At 58.6% G+C, this 15481-nt stretch overlaps 1 protein-coding gene across 1 annotated transcript; it reads left to right on the forward strand.

Annotated features, from left to right (window-relative positions):
* Positions 1-3189: 3189 nt before the first annotated feature.
* On the forward strand, positions 3190-15178 carry PAIP2 (poly(A) binding protein interacting protein 2). Its single transcript, XM_071570397.1, has 4 exons — positions 3190-3331; positions 7835-7999; positions 12743-12919; positions 14050-15178. The coding sequence occupies exons 2-4, from the start codon at positions 7862-7864 to the stop codon at positions 14113-14115; spliced, it is 381 nt and encodes a 126-aa protein (XP_071426498.1). The 5' UTR covers positions 3190-3331; positions 7835-7861; the 3' UTR covers positions 14116-15178.
* Positions 15179-15481: the final 303 nt, after the last annotated feature.

The following is a 15481-nucleotide window of genomic DNA, read 5'->3' on the forward strand; positions in this document are numbered from 1 at the left end:
GTGCAGTTGAAATTAATATATTGAAATACTACATTTCATTTTATATTGGCCTTTTCTTAGCTCACGGCTCCATCTCAGCAGCTCTGCCCCTCCCTGGGGTGAGTGCTGAGCTGTCACTGCAGGAGGGTGGGGGGTGGCACATCGTGTGTAGTGTCTAAACGAGGCATTCCCAGTGTGAGGTGACTGTGGCACAGTCCAGCTCCACAGCCCAGAGTCCCTGGCTCTGCTCAGGCTCTGGTGGGGCAGCTCCTGGTCCCTGCTGCAGGTGCTGCACCCCCCTGGCCAGCTGTGTGTGAGTCCCCCCCGTGCCTGTGCACCGGGGCTGCTCTGGGACATCACAGACTGAGTCAGACCCGCTGCTCTGCCACGTGCCTTCTGTTCCTGTGCAGGGACAAAGCATCCCTTGCCCCAATTCCTGAGCAGAACGTGGCAGGAGTTTGATCCTGAGGAATGCCAGGCACACACGGTGGTGCCGTGGCCGTTTGGAAGCACGACCTGCACTGTGGGGGGTGAGCGTGCCCTGCTGGGCTCTGCAGTTCAGCCAAGCAGCTTCTTCCACACCTGAACTCCAGGAGCGACCCACTCTGGAGCCTGCTCTTGGCTGTGGAACTGAGCAGGAAGAACAGCCTCTGTCAGAGATGAGAAAAGCACATCCTGATGGCCTTGCAGAGCTGGGAATCACTGTGGAAGTAAGAGCATAGTGCTGATTATTTTAGGGAATCACTGTGGAAGTAAGAGCATAGTACTGATTATTTTAGGGAATCACTGTGGAAGTAAGAGCATAGTACTGATTTTTGGGGGATGATCCTTGCAGGGATATTCTGCAGGCAGTGGGTGACAGCCCTCAGAGAAAGCCCCGGGGCCCTGGGAACGAGGTGGTGCCCCATAAAACCAGGAAAAACATGTAACTTGTGGGAGAATCACTGCCCAGAAATGCTGCAGGGTCAGTTGGCCCTTCCTCAAATTTGGGATGAGCAGAGAAACACTGATGGAATTGTCATCCTCAGATCCCCCTGTTGCTCCCCAGGTACCTCCTATTACCTTCCAGGTACCCCTATTGCCCCCCAGATCCCCTTGTTGCTTCTCAGGTATCCACTGTTACCCCCCAGTTACCCCTATTGCCCCCCAGGCACCCCTATTGCCCCCCAGGCACCTCTATTGCTCCCCAGGCACCCCTGTTACCCCCCAGTTACCCCTATTGCCCCCCAGGCACCTCTATTGCTCCTCAGATCCCCCTGTTGCCCCCCAGGCACCTCTATTGCCCCCCAGGCACCCCTGTTACCCCCCAGTTACCCCTATTGCCCCCCAGGCACCTCTATTGCCCCCCAGGCACCTCTATTGCCCCCCAGGCACCCCTATTGCCCCCCAGGCACCCCTGTTACCCCCCAGTTACCCCTATTGCCCCCCAGGCACCTCTATTGCCCCCCAGGCACCCCTATTGCCCCCCAGGCACCCCTGTTACCCCCCAGTTACCCCTATTGCCCCCCAGGCACCTCTATTGCCCCCCAGGCACCCCTGTTGCCCCCCCAGGTACCCCTATTGCCCCCCAGGTACCCCCTGTTGCCCCCCAGGCGCCCCTGTTACCCCCCAGTTACCCCTATTGCCCCCCAGGCACCTCTATTGCCCCCCAGTTACCCCTATTGCCCCCCAGGCACCTCTATTGCCCCCCAGGCACCCCTATTGCCCCCCAGGCACCCCTGTTACCCCCCCAGTTACCCCTATTGCCCCCCAGGCACCTCTATTGCCCCCCAGGCACCTCTATTGCCCCCCAGGCACCCCTGTTGCCCCCCCAGGTACCCCTATTGCTCCCCAGGTACCCCCTGTTGCCCCCCAGGCGCCCCTGTTACCCCCCAGTTACCCCTATTGCCCCCCAGGCACCTCTATTGCCCCCCAGGTACCCCCTGTTGCCCCCCAGGCACCCTAAAGGGGTGGACCGATGGCACAGGAGCCTTTCCAAGTGCCCAGTTGGCCCGTGGGGCCGGGCCTGGAAGCTGGGAATGGCTCCCAAATGCCCCGGGCTGTGTCCGGCCGCGGGGCTGGCCCTGCAGGGGCTGTTCTGGGTCACTGCGGGGCATCCCGGGGCTGTGGCTGTGCCTCGGGCAGGGGGGGAGCGGGGCTGGGACTGGGGCTGGGGCTGGGACAGGGACAGGGGACGGGAGCGGGAGAGACCGAAATGGCCTGTTTGGGAAATGGGGTTGGAGCCCTGGCACGGGATGTGGGGCCCACAGACCGGGGGGTGTGCGGGGTCCCCTCAGTGAGCCCTGAGGAAGGTTTGGGGACCCTCAGTGAGCCCTGGGGGAGGTTCGGGGGGGCCTCTGTGAGCGCCGGGCAAGGTTCAGGGACCCTCAGTGAGTCCTGAGGAAGGCTCGGGACCCCCTCAGGGATCCCCTCAGGGAGGCTCGGGGGTCCCTCGGTGAGGCTCGGGGGTCCCTCAGAGATCCCCTCAGTGAGGCTCGGGGGTCCCTCAGGGAGGTTCGGAGGTCCCTCAGGGATCTCCTCAGGGAGGCTCGGGGGGTCCCTCCGTGAGGTTCGGGGGTCCCTCAGTGAGGCTCGGGGGTCCCTCAGGGAGGTTCGGGGATCCCTCAGGGAGGCTCGGGGGTCCCTCAGTGAGGCTCGGGGGTCCCTCAGTGAGGCTCGGGGGTCCCTCCGTGAGGTTCGGGGGTCCCTCAGGGAGGCTCGGGGGTCCCTCAGGGAGGCTCGGGGGTCCCTCAGGGAGGCTCGGGGGTCCCTCCGTGAGGTTCGGGGGTCCCTCAGGGAGGTTCGGGGGTCCCTCAGGGAGGCTCGGGGGTCCCTCAGGGAGGCTCGGGGGTCCCTCAGAGATCCCCTCAGTGAGGTTCGGGGGTCCCTCAGGGAGGCTCGGGGGTCCCTCAGGGAGGCTCGGGGGTCCCTCAGAGATCCCCTCAGTGAGGTTCGGGGGTCCCTCAGGGAGGCTCGGGGGTCCCTCAGTGCCCCCTCAGGCGGCTCCACAAGATGGCGGCCGCCCCGCGGACTGCTGTTCCCGGCATGCCCCGCGCGCCCCGCGAAATGGCCGCCCGGCGGGACTACAGCTCCCGGCAGGCCCCGCGCGGGGAGGGGCGCAAAGACTACGCGTCCCGGCATGCCCCGCGCGCCCCCCCCGGCCCCGCGCGCTCCTGCAGCCGCCGCTTCCGGGGGGGGGGCGGGGGGCGTGCCGCGCGCGGGCCGGCGTCGGCGGAAGTGACGTCAGGTCCGGCGGTGTGTGGCGGAGCGGGCCGGGCCGAGCCGAGCGCGGAGCGAACGGAGCGGGGCCGGTGGGGCCGGTGGGGCCGGTCGGGACACGGCGCGGCGGCGGATCCTCCTCTGCGCACCGCAGGTGAGCGGCGGGGCCGGCCCCGAGCGCGGCCAAGGGGGGGAGGCGGGAGGCGACGGGAACGGGGGGGCTGGGGGGGGGGGCGCGGAGGGCGCCGCCCCCTCCCCTGAGGCGGTGCCGGGCCGCGGCCTCCACCCCCCGCCGCGGGGCCGCCCCTCCGTATTGTCTGCGGCGCCATCCGGGGCCTCCGCGGGCGGCCCGGCACGAACAAAGCGGGGGCGGCCCCGCCGCACGGCCCGCCCGGGGGGAGCGGCACCGGCACCGGCACCGGCACCGGGGGGTCCGACACCAGTACCGGGGAGCGAGCGGCACCGGGGGGAGATCCGACACTGGGGAGGGAACGATACCGGCACCGGGGAGGGTCCAACACTGGGGGGATCCGGCACCGGCGAGAGGGAACGAAACCGGCACCTTGGGGGTCGGACACCGGGGGGAGGATTCGACACCGGCACCGGGGGGGGGAGGAACCGACACCAATACCGGGGATGTCTGACCCCGGCCCCCACAGCCGCCCCCTCCCCGCGGCCCTTTGGTGCGTTCGTATCAGACCCCGCCCCGCCCCCGTGTGCGTTAATTAAGAGCTGTGCCATCAGACGGGGCTAATGAGCCCGACGGGGCTGCCGGGCGTGATGGCAACAGATAAGAGCGCTGCGGGCGGAATCTCCTCCGCCTGATAAACAAACACCTCGCCCCGCTCCGAGCTCCGTGACTGGGCTGTAAATGCAGAATCTCAGTCACAAAGCCCTGAATGTTAATGACGGTCGGGCCGCGGCTCGTCCTGGCTGGAACTGCAGCAGAATTCAGGGAGAGCAGGAATTTTTTGGCACCATAGAATGGATTGGGTTGGAAAAGATCTCCGAGATCAGCAACTACAACTCTTGATCCAACCCCACTGTGATCACCAGCCCAGGGCACGGAGTGCCCTGGGCTGGTGATCACAGTGAGGTTGGATCAAGACGTGGTGGATTCTCCCTCAGTGTCACATCCACAGAATCCATTGGGTTGGAAAAGCCCTCTGAGATCATCAAGTCCAACTCTTGGTCCAACTCCAGTCCCTTTAGCAGATCGTGGCAGGTCCAATCTCAGTTTAAAAACCTCCAGGGATGGGGAATCCACCCCCTCTCTGGGCAGCCCATTCCAATCCCTGAGCACTCTCTCTGCAAAGGATTTTTTGCTGCTCTCCAACTTGAAGTCCTGTTGTTAAAGGGGGTTTAATTTCTGACTCAAAGTGGGGCTTTTTTCTGCAAGGCTGAAGTGGCATTTGGCTCTTTCCCCTCAGAATTCCCTGCAGTTCAGGGCTGGAAAGCTGCATCCAAACCCAGTGGAACAAGACTGATCTTGTCCTCACACTGAGCACAGAAAGCAGCTGGTTTGTGTCTCAAAAGGGAGAAACAGGAAGATTTATTTTATTGGAAGCTGCAGAAAGTTAAATTAGAAGGAGTGTTGTAAAGGCCTGGCCTGTTCCTACAGGATAAGAGTTTGTTGGAACGTTTTCCTGTGGGAAAAGCACGAGTGGGTTTAGGGTTTGGTTAGGAAAAATCAGAGCCTCAGGTTGAGCCGGGGGTGTTGCTGGAGCCTCCTCATTGTCCTGGGGCAAGGCTGGTTTGGTCCAGGCTGGACTTCCCTCCCTCCCTCCCTTCCTCCCTCCCTCCCTCCCTCCTTCCCTCCCTCCCTCCTTCCCTCCCTCCCTCCTTCCTTCCTCCCTTCCTCGTTTCCTCCCTCCCTCCCTCCCTCCCTTCCTTCCTCCCTCCCTCCCTCCCTCCTTTCCTTCCTCCCTCCCTCCCTCCTTTCCTTCCTCCCTCCCTCCCTCCTTTCCTTCCTTCCTCCCTCTCTCCTTTCCTCCCTCCCTCCTTCCCTCCCTCCCTTCCTCCCTCCTTCGTTCCTTCCCTTCCTCCTTCCCTCCCTCCTTCCCTCCCTCCTCCCTTCCTCCTTTCCTCCCTCCCTTCCTTCCTTCCCTCCCTCCTTCCTCCCTTCCTCCTTCCTTCCCTCCCTCCTTCCTCCCTTCCTCCTTTCCTCCCTCCCTCCCTCCCTCCCTCCCTCCCTCCCTCCTTCCCTCCTTCCCTCCTTCCCTCCTTCCTTTCCTCCCTCCTTCCTTCCCTCCCTCCCTCCCAGAGCTGCAGCTTTGGGTTCTCTGGGAATGCTTCAGAAATGGCAAAACCAGCCGGTGATTGAACCAATGAGCGTTCCAGGTGTCACACGAACAAGCAGGGTGGGTTTGCTTGGGTTGGGTTGGTTTGTTAATTATTTTAGGTTTCTGGTTTTAGGTGCCGTCCCCTTTGTGCAGAGCCTGCCCGGGCTCCTCTCCTGCTGAGGCACTTCAGGGGAACGGTGACACCAGAGGAGCCACACAAAGGGAAAGGTGGAAACCCCGGCCAGTAAAAAGGGGGGAAATATAAATCAGGGTTTTTAGGCTCTTATTTCCTGCTCTCCACCCCCTGCGGGCCCGGGAACAGCTGAAGTGGCTTGAAGCGATTTCAAGCTCGAATTGGGGTGTTAAATGCACTGTCCTTTCCTGTTCCGTGTTGAGCCATGCCGGTAATCCTTAGCACGTTTGTTTTGAAAGAAGATCAAAAAGAGCCTGTTTTCCCTTGCCGGAATACGCGGGATCTGCTCCATTTGTGGCACTTCCCAGGGAGCTGCGGGGACTTCCCGTGCTGGGGTTTGCCTTGGATTTCAAAGCCTGGCACAGAGCAGGGGCCTGGGCGGGCTCCTCCCTCTTTGTGCTTTCCCCGATGGGTCACTGGAATGTCGCGGGTTTTTGACCTGCTGTTACCAAGAATTTTGGCCCAAAACTTGAGTTAATTCCCTCGATAACAGGAGGGACTGGAATCCGGAGAGAAGATGTGAGGTGCTACACGGTAAGCCCTTGTGCTGTAATTAAACAATGAGGCTGTAATTTGACACCCTCTTCTCTGAGTTAGTCACTCTTTGATGTGCAGACAAGGAGCTAAAATGGTGTGCTGAGAATGAAATAAAAAAATGTTTTCTCTCTCTGCTGCATCGTTTCACTTTGAATTTTAGCACGAGAAAAACATCGAAATTTGATTTTTTAAATTTTTTTTTTAGCTCCTTGCCTCAGTTTGTATATTGTTTAAAAAAACTTACCCTAGCGGGGTCAGTACCCCCAAACCCCTCAGGTTTTCCAGCACTGGGGTCTGTACAGGAGCGTGGGATGGCACAGGGGGGCAGCAGTGCTGGATCACCCAGCTCAGAACACTCCGGGGCAGCCCTGGGGGGGCTCTGAGCCCGCGGGGATGAGCTCCAAGCCATTCCTGAGACAGGGATTCGGGCCAAAGGCAGGATTGTCCTGCTCTGGATCCTCTCTGGGTGGGACAGACCTCGCCTGCCCTCCTGGGGCTCAGGGCTGTCACATCCCCCCGGGCATGCCCAGGGCTCTGCAGGCTCAGTCCGTGTGAGCGGGGAGGAGAGGCAGGAACGCCCTTCCAGAGGCTCCCAATGTCCTTACCTGGAGCTCCCCAGGCAGGGCCCAGAGCAGCTCTGAGCACCTGGCCCTGCACGGGGTCAGTGCCCGGTGGTTCCTGCTCCCTGGGAGGATTCCCAGCAGTGAAACCTGCCTCGTGCCATCACACACAACACTTACAGGTGCTCTGGAAAATAAATTCTCCTTTTGAATGTTGCCTTAAACACTTCCAAGTGCGTGTGCTTCCTGTTTTTTCCTGTCGCTTCTCATTGGAATTGGTGCTTGGCTTTGGTGAGGTTTAACTGCCTGAAGGGAAGTTCTGGCCAGGTGGGGGGTGGTCTCTTCTCCCAGGCACTCAGCAATAGGACAAGGGGGCACGATGGGCTCAAGCTCTGCCAGGGGAAATTGAAGTTGGAGATTAGGAAAAAATCCTTTGCAGAGAGAGTGCTCAGGCATTGGAATGGGCTGCCCAGAGAGGGGGTGGATTCCCCATCCCTGGAGGGTTTTAAACTGAGATTGCCCGTGGCACTGAGTGCCATGATCTGGTAAAGGGACTGGACTTGGACCAAGGGTTGGACTTGATGATCTCAGAGGTCTTTTCCAATCCAATGGATTCTATGATTCTGTGGATGTGGCACTGAGAATCCACCACATCTTGATCCAACCCCACTGTGATCACCAGCCCAGGGCACTCCGTGCCCTGGGCTGGTGATCACAGTAGGGTTGGATCAAGGGTTGGACTTGCTGATCTCAGAGGTCTTTTCCAACCCAATCCATTCTGTCATTCTATGGATGTGGCACTGAGTGAGAGTCCACCATGTCTTGATCCACCACCTCTTGATCCAACCCTCACTGGTGATCACAGTGGGGTTGGATCAAGGGTTGTAGTTGCTGATCTCAGAGGTCTTTTCCAGCCCAATCCATTCTATGATTAATTTAGGAAATTAATTAGCCAGTGGGCTGTGCCCAGCAGCGTTTCTGACACTGTGTGATGGCAGAGCTGTGCTGCAACGGGAACGGGGCTGCCCTGCTCCCCTCGGGGAGGGCCCCATCCTGCCGGTGCTGAGTCTCTGTGCCCCCCTCAGTTGCAGGTCGGGGTCGGGGTCGCAGCCATGAAGGACCCGAGTCGCAGCAGCACCAGCCCCAGCATCATCAGCGAGGATGTGATCATCAATGGGCACTCCCACGAGGACGACAACCCCTTCGCCGAGTACATGTGGATGGAGAACGAGGAGGAGTTCAACAGGCAGGCAAGTCCTCCCCTGCTCGGCCACCTTTGTCACCTCCCAGCTGGAGGGGCAGTGCTGGCTGTCCTGGGTTGACCTGGCAAAACTCCAACTGTCCAGGACAGGGTGAAAAGGGTTCCCTCCCCTCAACCAGCTAAGGGAAAAGGAAGAGGGAGAGGAAAAAACCCCTCAGAACCAGGCGAGGAGGAGTTCAACAGGCAGGCAGGTCCTCCCCTGCTTGGCCACCTTTGTCACCTCCCAGCTGGAGGGGCAGTGCTGGCTGTCCTGGGTTGAGCTGGCAAAACTCCAACTGTCCAGGACAGGGTGAAAAGGGTTCCCTCCCCCCAACCAGCTAAGGGAAAAGGAAGAGGGAGAGGAAAATAACCCTCAGAAGCAGGTTTATGCTGGAACTAACTACATGTATTTATACAGAAAAGAGAAAACTAAGAGAGAGAACTACAATATAACACACACTTACACAAGTTATGCATATATAACAAGGAATAATTTCCCACTTCCCAATTAATACAAAGCCCGTTACTCTAAATTCATAAGCACTCCAAAAGACACTCAGCAAGAAAGAGAAAGTATAACAGCAAAATATTTCTACTTCCCTGAATGCAAACAAAATGCAAGCACAGGCAACAGGAGCAGGGCCCAGCACAGTAGAGGAGCTGCCAGATGTCCTCCTCTTAGTGCAGCCATGGTGGAACTGACCAAGCCACTCCCACACACTGGATTTTACCCCCTTTGAGATGATGTAGTATGGTATGGAATACAATATTATTGGCTGGAAGAAGTCAGCTGTGAGCTAGCTCAGCCCAGCTTAAATCAGCTGACAATCCTAGGCCTAGCTGAACTTTAAAACCTAAGTTCAGGCCCACCTGGCTAAACCCATAACACCGGGGTTGGCAGCCAGGGCATGACAGGCCTTTGGAGAGGAGGTTTTAGACCAGATCGTGAACAGACAGGTCTCCCTCTTTCTGGCAATAGATACTGATTTTCTGGAGTCTTGGTGGGAAATACAGGCACCACAGCATGTTCTAATGGATCCATTAATTCCTCACTTCTGCAGGAGGGAGGGGTAAGGAAAGAGCTGTCAGGTGTGTGTGGCAGTTGGGAAGGGCTGTGGCGGGTTAGCTGGGCCGGGAGCTGGGTGTGTGTGTGTGGGCATGCTGGTGTATTCCTGAGCTGGGAATTGCAGGGGCACACCTGCCCCGGGGAGCAGCACTGCTGGGGCAAAGGGAGCAGCACTGCTGGGGCAGGGGGAGCAGCACTGCTGGGGCACGGGGAGCAGCACTGCTGGGGCACGGGGAGCAGCACCGCTGGGGCACACGGAGCAGCACTGCTGGGGCACGGGGAGCAGCACTGCTGGGGCAAAGGGAGCAGCACTGCTGGGGCACGGGGAGCAGCACTGCTGGGGCACGGGGAGCAGCACTGCTGGGGCACGGGGAGCAGCACTGCTGGGGCACGGGGAGCAGCACTGCTGGGGCACACGGAGCAGCACTGCTGGGGCACGGGGAGCAGCACTGCTGGGGCACACGGAGCAGCACTGCTGGGGCACGGGGAGCAGCACTGCTGGGGCACGGGGAGCAGCACTGCTGGGGCACGGGGAGCAGCACTGCTGGGGCACACGGAGCAGCACTGCTGGGGCACGGGGAGCAGCACTGCTGGGGCAAAGGGAGCAGCACTGCTGGGGCACGGGGAGCAGCACTGCTGGGGCACACGGAGCAGCACTGCTGGGGCACGGGGAGCAGCACTGCTGGGGCACGGGGAGCAGCACTGCTGGGGCAAAGGGAGCAGCACTGCTGGGGCACACGGAGCAGCGCTGCTGGGGCACGGGGAGCAGCACTGCTGGGGCAAAGGGAGCAGCACTGCTGGGGCAAAGGGAGCAGCACTGCTGGGGCACAGGGAGCAGCACTGCTGGGGCACATGGAGCAGCACTGCTGGGGCAAAGGGAGCAGCACTGCTGGGGCACGGGGAGCAGCACTGCTGGGGCACGGGGAGCAGCACCGCTGGGGCACACGGAGCAGCACTGCTGGGGCACGGGGAGCAGCACTGCTGGGGCAAAGGGAGCAGCACTGCTGGGGCAAAGGGAGCAGCACTGCTGGGGCACAGGGAGCAGCACTGCTGGGGCAAAGGGAGCAGCACTGCTGGGGCACACGGAGCAGCACTGCTGGGGCAAAGGGAGCAGCACCGCTGGGGCACACGGAGCAGCACCGCTGGGGCACGGGGAGCAGCACTGCTGGGGCAAAGGGAGCAGCACTGCTGGGGCAAAGGGAGCAGCACTGCTGGGGCACAGGGAGCAGCACTGCTGGGGCACATGGAGCAGCACTGCTGGGGCAAAGGGAGCAGCACTGCTGGGGCACGGGGAGCAGCACTGCTGGGGCACACGGAGCAGCACTGCTGGGGCACAGGGAGCAGCACTGCTGGGGCACAGGGAGCAGCACTGCTGGGGCAAAGGGAGCAGCACTGCTGGGGCAAAGGGAGCAGCACTGCTGGGGCACACGGAGCAGCACTGCTGGGGCACACGGAGCAGCACTGCTGGGGCAAAGGGAGCAGCACTGCTGGGGCAAAGGGAGCAGCACTGCTGGGGCACGGGGAGCAGCACTGCTGGGGCACGGGGAGCAGCACTGCTGGGGCACGGGGAGCAGCACTGCTGGGGCACGGGGAGCAGCACTGCTGGGGCAAAGGGAGCAGCACTGCTGGGGCACGGGGAGCAGCACTGCTGGGGCACGGGGAGCAGCACTGCTGGGGCACGGGGAGCAGCACTGCTGGGGCAAAGGGAGCAGCACTGCTGGGGCACGGGGAGCAGCACTGCTGGGGCACGGGGAGCAGCACTGCTGGGGCACGGGGAGCAGCACTGCTGGGGCACATGGAGCAGCACTGCTGGGGCACGGGGAGCAGCACTGCTGGGGCAAAGGGAGCAGCACTGCTGGGGCAAAGGGAGCAGCACTGCTGGGGCACGGGGAGCAGCACTGCTGGGGCACAGCTGCTGGGTGACAGCCCTGCTCGGGGTTTGACACTCAGGTGCCTTCCAGCTGGGCTTCACTGGGGTGGGGGAGCCCTTCCCTTCCTCCCTGCTGCCATCAGGCCCCCCTGAGAGGCTGGGAACAGCCCCCCTGCTTCCACAGCCCTTTCCCATTCCCACTGTGCTCTGTGCCCTCCAGAGCTGCTGCCTGTGCTCAGGGCTGAGGGCTGAGCCAAGGGCTGAGCTGGCAATGTCAGGCACAGCAGCTGCTCTCCAGAGGGGCACTGAGCTCATGCAGTCAGGTGTGCTCCCAAAACTCAGTTCTCTTGTGCATTGTTCCTGTTGGGTGGCGTTTACCCCCTGGAAACTGTCCTGTGGTTAGCAGAGTGGGTGTGTAGTTCTCTGGAACTGATTTTTTCTGGCACAGACTGCACTGTCAGAGCAGAGGGAGGGTGGGAGCGTGTCAGGAGAAGGGACATGCTCGGGCAGGTGGCACCTGTGGCAGCCTGGTCACCTCCTGCTGCCTGCACAGCCCATGGGAGCCTGGGCAGGCGAAACCTGGGCTGGAAAACACAAGCAGGCAGTGCCAATTTCCAGGCATTTGGGGAATTGAGTGTTGTTCAGTGCTCCAGCAGCTGCCATTGCAGCACCTGTGGGGGCACAGGGTTGTAACCAAACCCTGGAGCTGGGCAAGCCCTGCTGTAACGTGAGCCTGTGGCTGCAGGACAGGCAGTGCCATCCCATGGGATGGGCGGGAGGTGCCATCCAGGCTGGGGTGCTGCTCTGGGAGGCTCTGGGTCACATTCCAGGTGGGGTTTGGAGTGCCTGGGCAGTGGCTCGGAGCACGTGGGGGTGAGTCCCTGTTCCCAGAGCACCAGGTGAGCTGTGGGTGTGTTTGCCCCAAGGACAGGACCCAGATTCCACAGGAATCCTGGATTCTGGCATTAACGTTTTCGATTTGGTGTTTGTGTAGCTGAGTTTCTACTCCAGGAAATTTGAGGAGATGTTTGATTTCAGAGTGAAGGATAAATGGGAAAACTTGTTTGAGCTTCCACTGAGTGAACTTCTAAATCTGTCCTGAGTCATTTTTCCACTCCCTTGTGTCTGGCAAGTCATTCACACCAGCTTCTATTTCCCTGCTTTCCAGTCCTAAGCACTGGGATGCAGGACATGGAAAACTTGTCAGATGAACTCCCTCCAAAGCTTGTTTACTGAACAACCAAACAAAACTTTGCTTTAATCTCTGGTCAGTTCTGCATGGGTTGGTTTGTGCTGCTCTGAGGACAGCAGGGCTGCATTCCTGACAGCTGCTGGGATCAGGGGGGTTCCCAAGGACTGCAGGGAGTGAACACACAGCCAAGGAGGTGCTGCTTGTTCCAAGTGACTGGCAGAGGTTGTTTTCCCCCCAGGAGTTCCACAGGACACTTTCCTGGGGATGTGCCTGGCTGTGTGTGTTGGCACAGTTCCCTTCCTCACAGTTGCAGCAAGTTCAGTCCAGACTAGTTGGTACAACTGAAATTTTTGCTTGGAACCAACATTTTCCTTCTCCTTGAGCTCATGGTAAGCTGCAAACAAAGCAGCTGTGGCTGGGGTGGTTCTGCTGCCATTCCCTTTTCCCACGTTCTGGGACAGAGCGCTCTCCTGTGCTGTTAAATGCCAGCTGGGGGCCTTCCTGCCCCTGGACGTGGTGCTGGGCTGGGGTCCTGTGGGATGGCTGGGGGCACACCCCTGGGAATGAACATCCCCCAGGCTGTCAGTAATGTTTGTTGCTGAAGCAGCTGCTTCTCCTTGTGCAGATCGAAGAGGAGTTGTGGGAAGAGGAGTTCATTGAGCGCTGTTTCCAGGAGATGCTGGAGGAAGAGGAGCACGAGTGGTTCATTCCAGCCCGTGACCTCCCACAGACAATGGATCAGATCCAGGACCAGTTCAATGACCTTGTTATCAGTGACAGCTCATCGCTGGAGGATCTGGTGGTAAATTCAGTTCCTCCTCCTGTTTCCAACGCTTGAGTCTGTCCAGATCTGGGTGTTGCTGCTGCTCATGGCGAGAGAAAGCCCTTCACAGGAGGGTTAAACCCTGCCTGGCTGTGGGTCAGGTGTGGGTGGGTGGGCAGGGGCTGTGTCCTCATGGGACGTGACCTGTTGGGTGTTTTCATACCCTTGTGGAGCCTTTGCCAGCCCATGGCACAAGTTCAGGAGGCTCTGGGTGTGTGGGGTTATGAAAGCAGAGCACACTGACCCTGCCCAGGGCTGTGGGAGGGCACTGGGCACCTGCACTGAGGGGCTGGGCTTGGGCCCAGGGGCTCTTTGAGCCTGGGAGAACCACAGCACATCCCTGCAGAAATTCTAAGGAAGGAGAAAGCAGCCAAACTGTGATTATTTCCCTCTTTCTGCTGTCTGACTCCTGTCCAGAGCTTAACTCAAAGGACAGGGCAGCGTGAACTTATTTTCCCTCACAGAATATGAAATTCCTGATCCAGAGTACGAAACCCACACCACTCAGTCACTCAGCTGCAGAGCCTGACTTCTCCAGGCTTCAGCAGCTGCAGGCAGCAGTTTCAGACCCAGTTAAGAACAGAAAAGCCTGATCCTCCCTTTCTTTGTGAGAAGGGGCTCCTTTGGAGGTGCTGGTGCCCCCTCTGACCGCAGGACACTGAGCAGCCCCTGCCCTTGCCAGGGGGAGGGCAGGGTGGGCACAGATAGACATGGGAAAATCAATACAGGGCTCATACACATTGAGTTCCCAGAAGTGGCTGAAGTTCCTGGAACAAGTCACCTCTTGCTTAAACAAGCAAAATTAAAAAACCTCATGGCACGTTTTAACAGCTCAGCTTGAGAAAGGGCTATTTCAGCATGAGGGGAAATGCCGTGTTTGGTGCATGCCTGTGGTTTGCTGCTTATTCCCTGAGCCCTCAGCCCACTGACACTTCAGGTGCAGCTGAAGGAGGACGGAGCATTCAGGGAGTGGGCCTTTCCTGGCCTTACAGACTGCTGGCAAATGTGTGCCTGACTGTTCCTCTAAACCCACTCTCTGATTGTCTTCAGCTTGAAAACAGAAGATGAAAGTATTGATTCCACTCGATTTCTGTTCTTCTCTTCCTCAGGTCAAGAGTAATCTGAATCCAAACGCAAAGGAGTTTGTTCCTGGGGTGAAGTACTTAAACATTTGAGTAGACTGGGCCCTCTTTTGGTGGATGTAGCACAATTTCCACACTGTGAAGCCAGTATTAGAAGATTTAATTGTAAAAGCTCTCTCTTCTTGTCACTGTGTTACACTTATGCATTGCCAAAGTTTTGTTAGTCTTGCATGCTCAATAAAAGTGCTGAGACTGTTATTAAGTAAATCTGTCAAAAGTTTAATGGAAACATAATCGGGCCCTGGCTCTGTGCGAAGGAGGCAGTGAGGTAAGAAGCACCAGTCAAGTTGAGACAAAGTACCACGTAAATAAAACCTTCTGCAGACTCTGACTTTCTAAACAGGACATGGAATTTGCGGTGAATGGTCTGGATTTAGCTAAACATGTGTTAACTGGTGCTGGCTTGCACCTGATAATGCCTTAACTTCCAAATGAAAGTGAGGAGATCTGATTGTTATGCAAATCAGCTAATGTTCCTTTGAGGTATCAGTGTTGTTACTAATGTTGATTTTCCCCTTACAAAACGTGCTCCTGGGAAGCAGCGTGAGCTTTACCCCACATTGTGAGCTTTAACCCGAATCTCACAGACCTGTACAGAGTCGTCAGCTACCGAACTAACAGCCGAGAGGTTGGGAGGAAGCAATTCCCTGTACTTTGCAGTGTGTTCCCACAGTAGAAACCTTCCACTTCCCGGTGTGTCCAAGGAGATGTGAGTTCCATCACAGTTTCTTCCAAGCCCCGGCGCCGTACGTGGCACTGCCTGTGACCCTCAGCATCCCACCTTCCAGAGCTGGATTTAACCAGGCAACCCCCAGCATTAGTGATTTGAGTGGTGCTTTTCCCTTGCTTTGTTTAATCATCACTACACAATAGTCTACAGCACAACGACTTTTTGGGGTTTTTTGGTTTTCTGGTTGTTCTTTGGTTTTTTTTTCTCTTTTAATAAAGCTAGAACAGTTTTGGCTTCTTAAACTTCATATTTGGGTAGGTTAAGCTGCCATACGTGTTCAGTGTGAATAGTGTTTAAGTTGAAAATATTGTAAAAAAATTATATTTTTTCAAAAATATTTAAAAAAATAAATAATAGTAGAACTGATGTGGTGGCTGTCTCATGACTGGGCGTCTTGCAGGGAGCACGTTTGGCAGCGCCTGGAGGAGGGCTGGGCTCTGGATGTGGGGCCTGGAGGGCTCTGGATGTGGGGCCTGGAGGGCTCTGGATGTGGGGCCTGGAGGGCTCTGGATGTGGGGCCTGGAAAGCTCTGGATGTGGGGCCTGGAGGGTTCTGGATGTGGGGCCTGGAGGGCTCTGGATGTAGGGCCTGGAGGGCTCTGGATGTGGGGCCTGGAGGGCTCTGGATGTGGGGCCTGGAGGGCTCTGGATGTGGGGCCTGGAGGGCTCT

This window comes from Pithys albifrons, chromosome 15 (assembly GCF_047495875.1).
Source record: "Pithys albifrons albifrons isolate INPA30051 chromosome 15, PitAlb_v1, whole genome shotgun sequence".
NCBI lineage: Eukaryota > Metazoa > Chordata > Aves > Passeriformes > Thamnophilidae > Pithys > Pithys albifrons.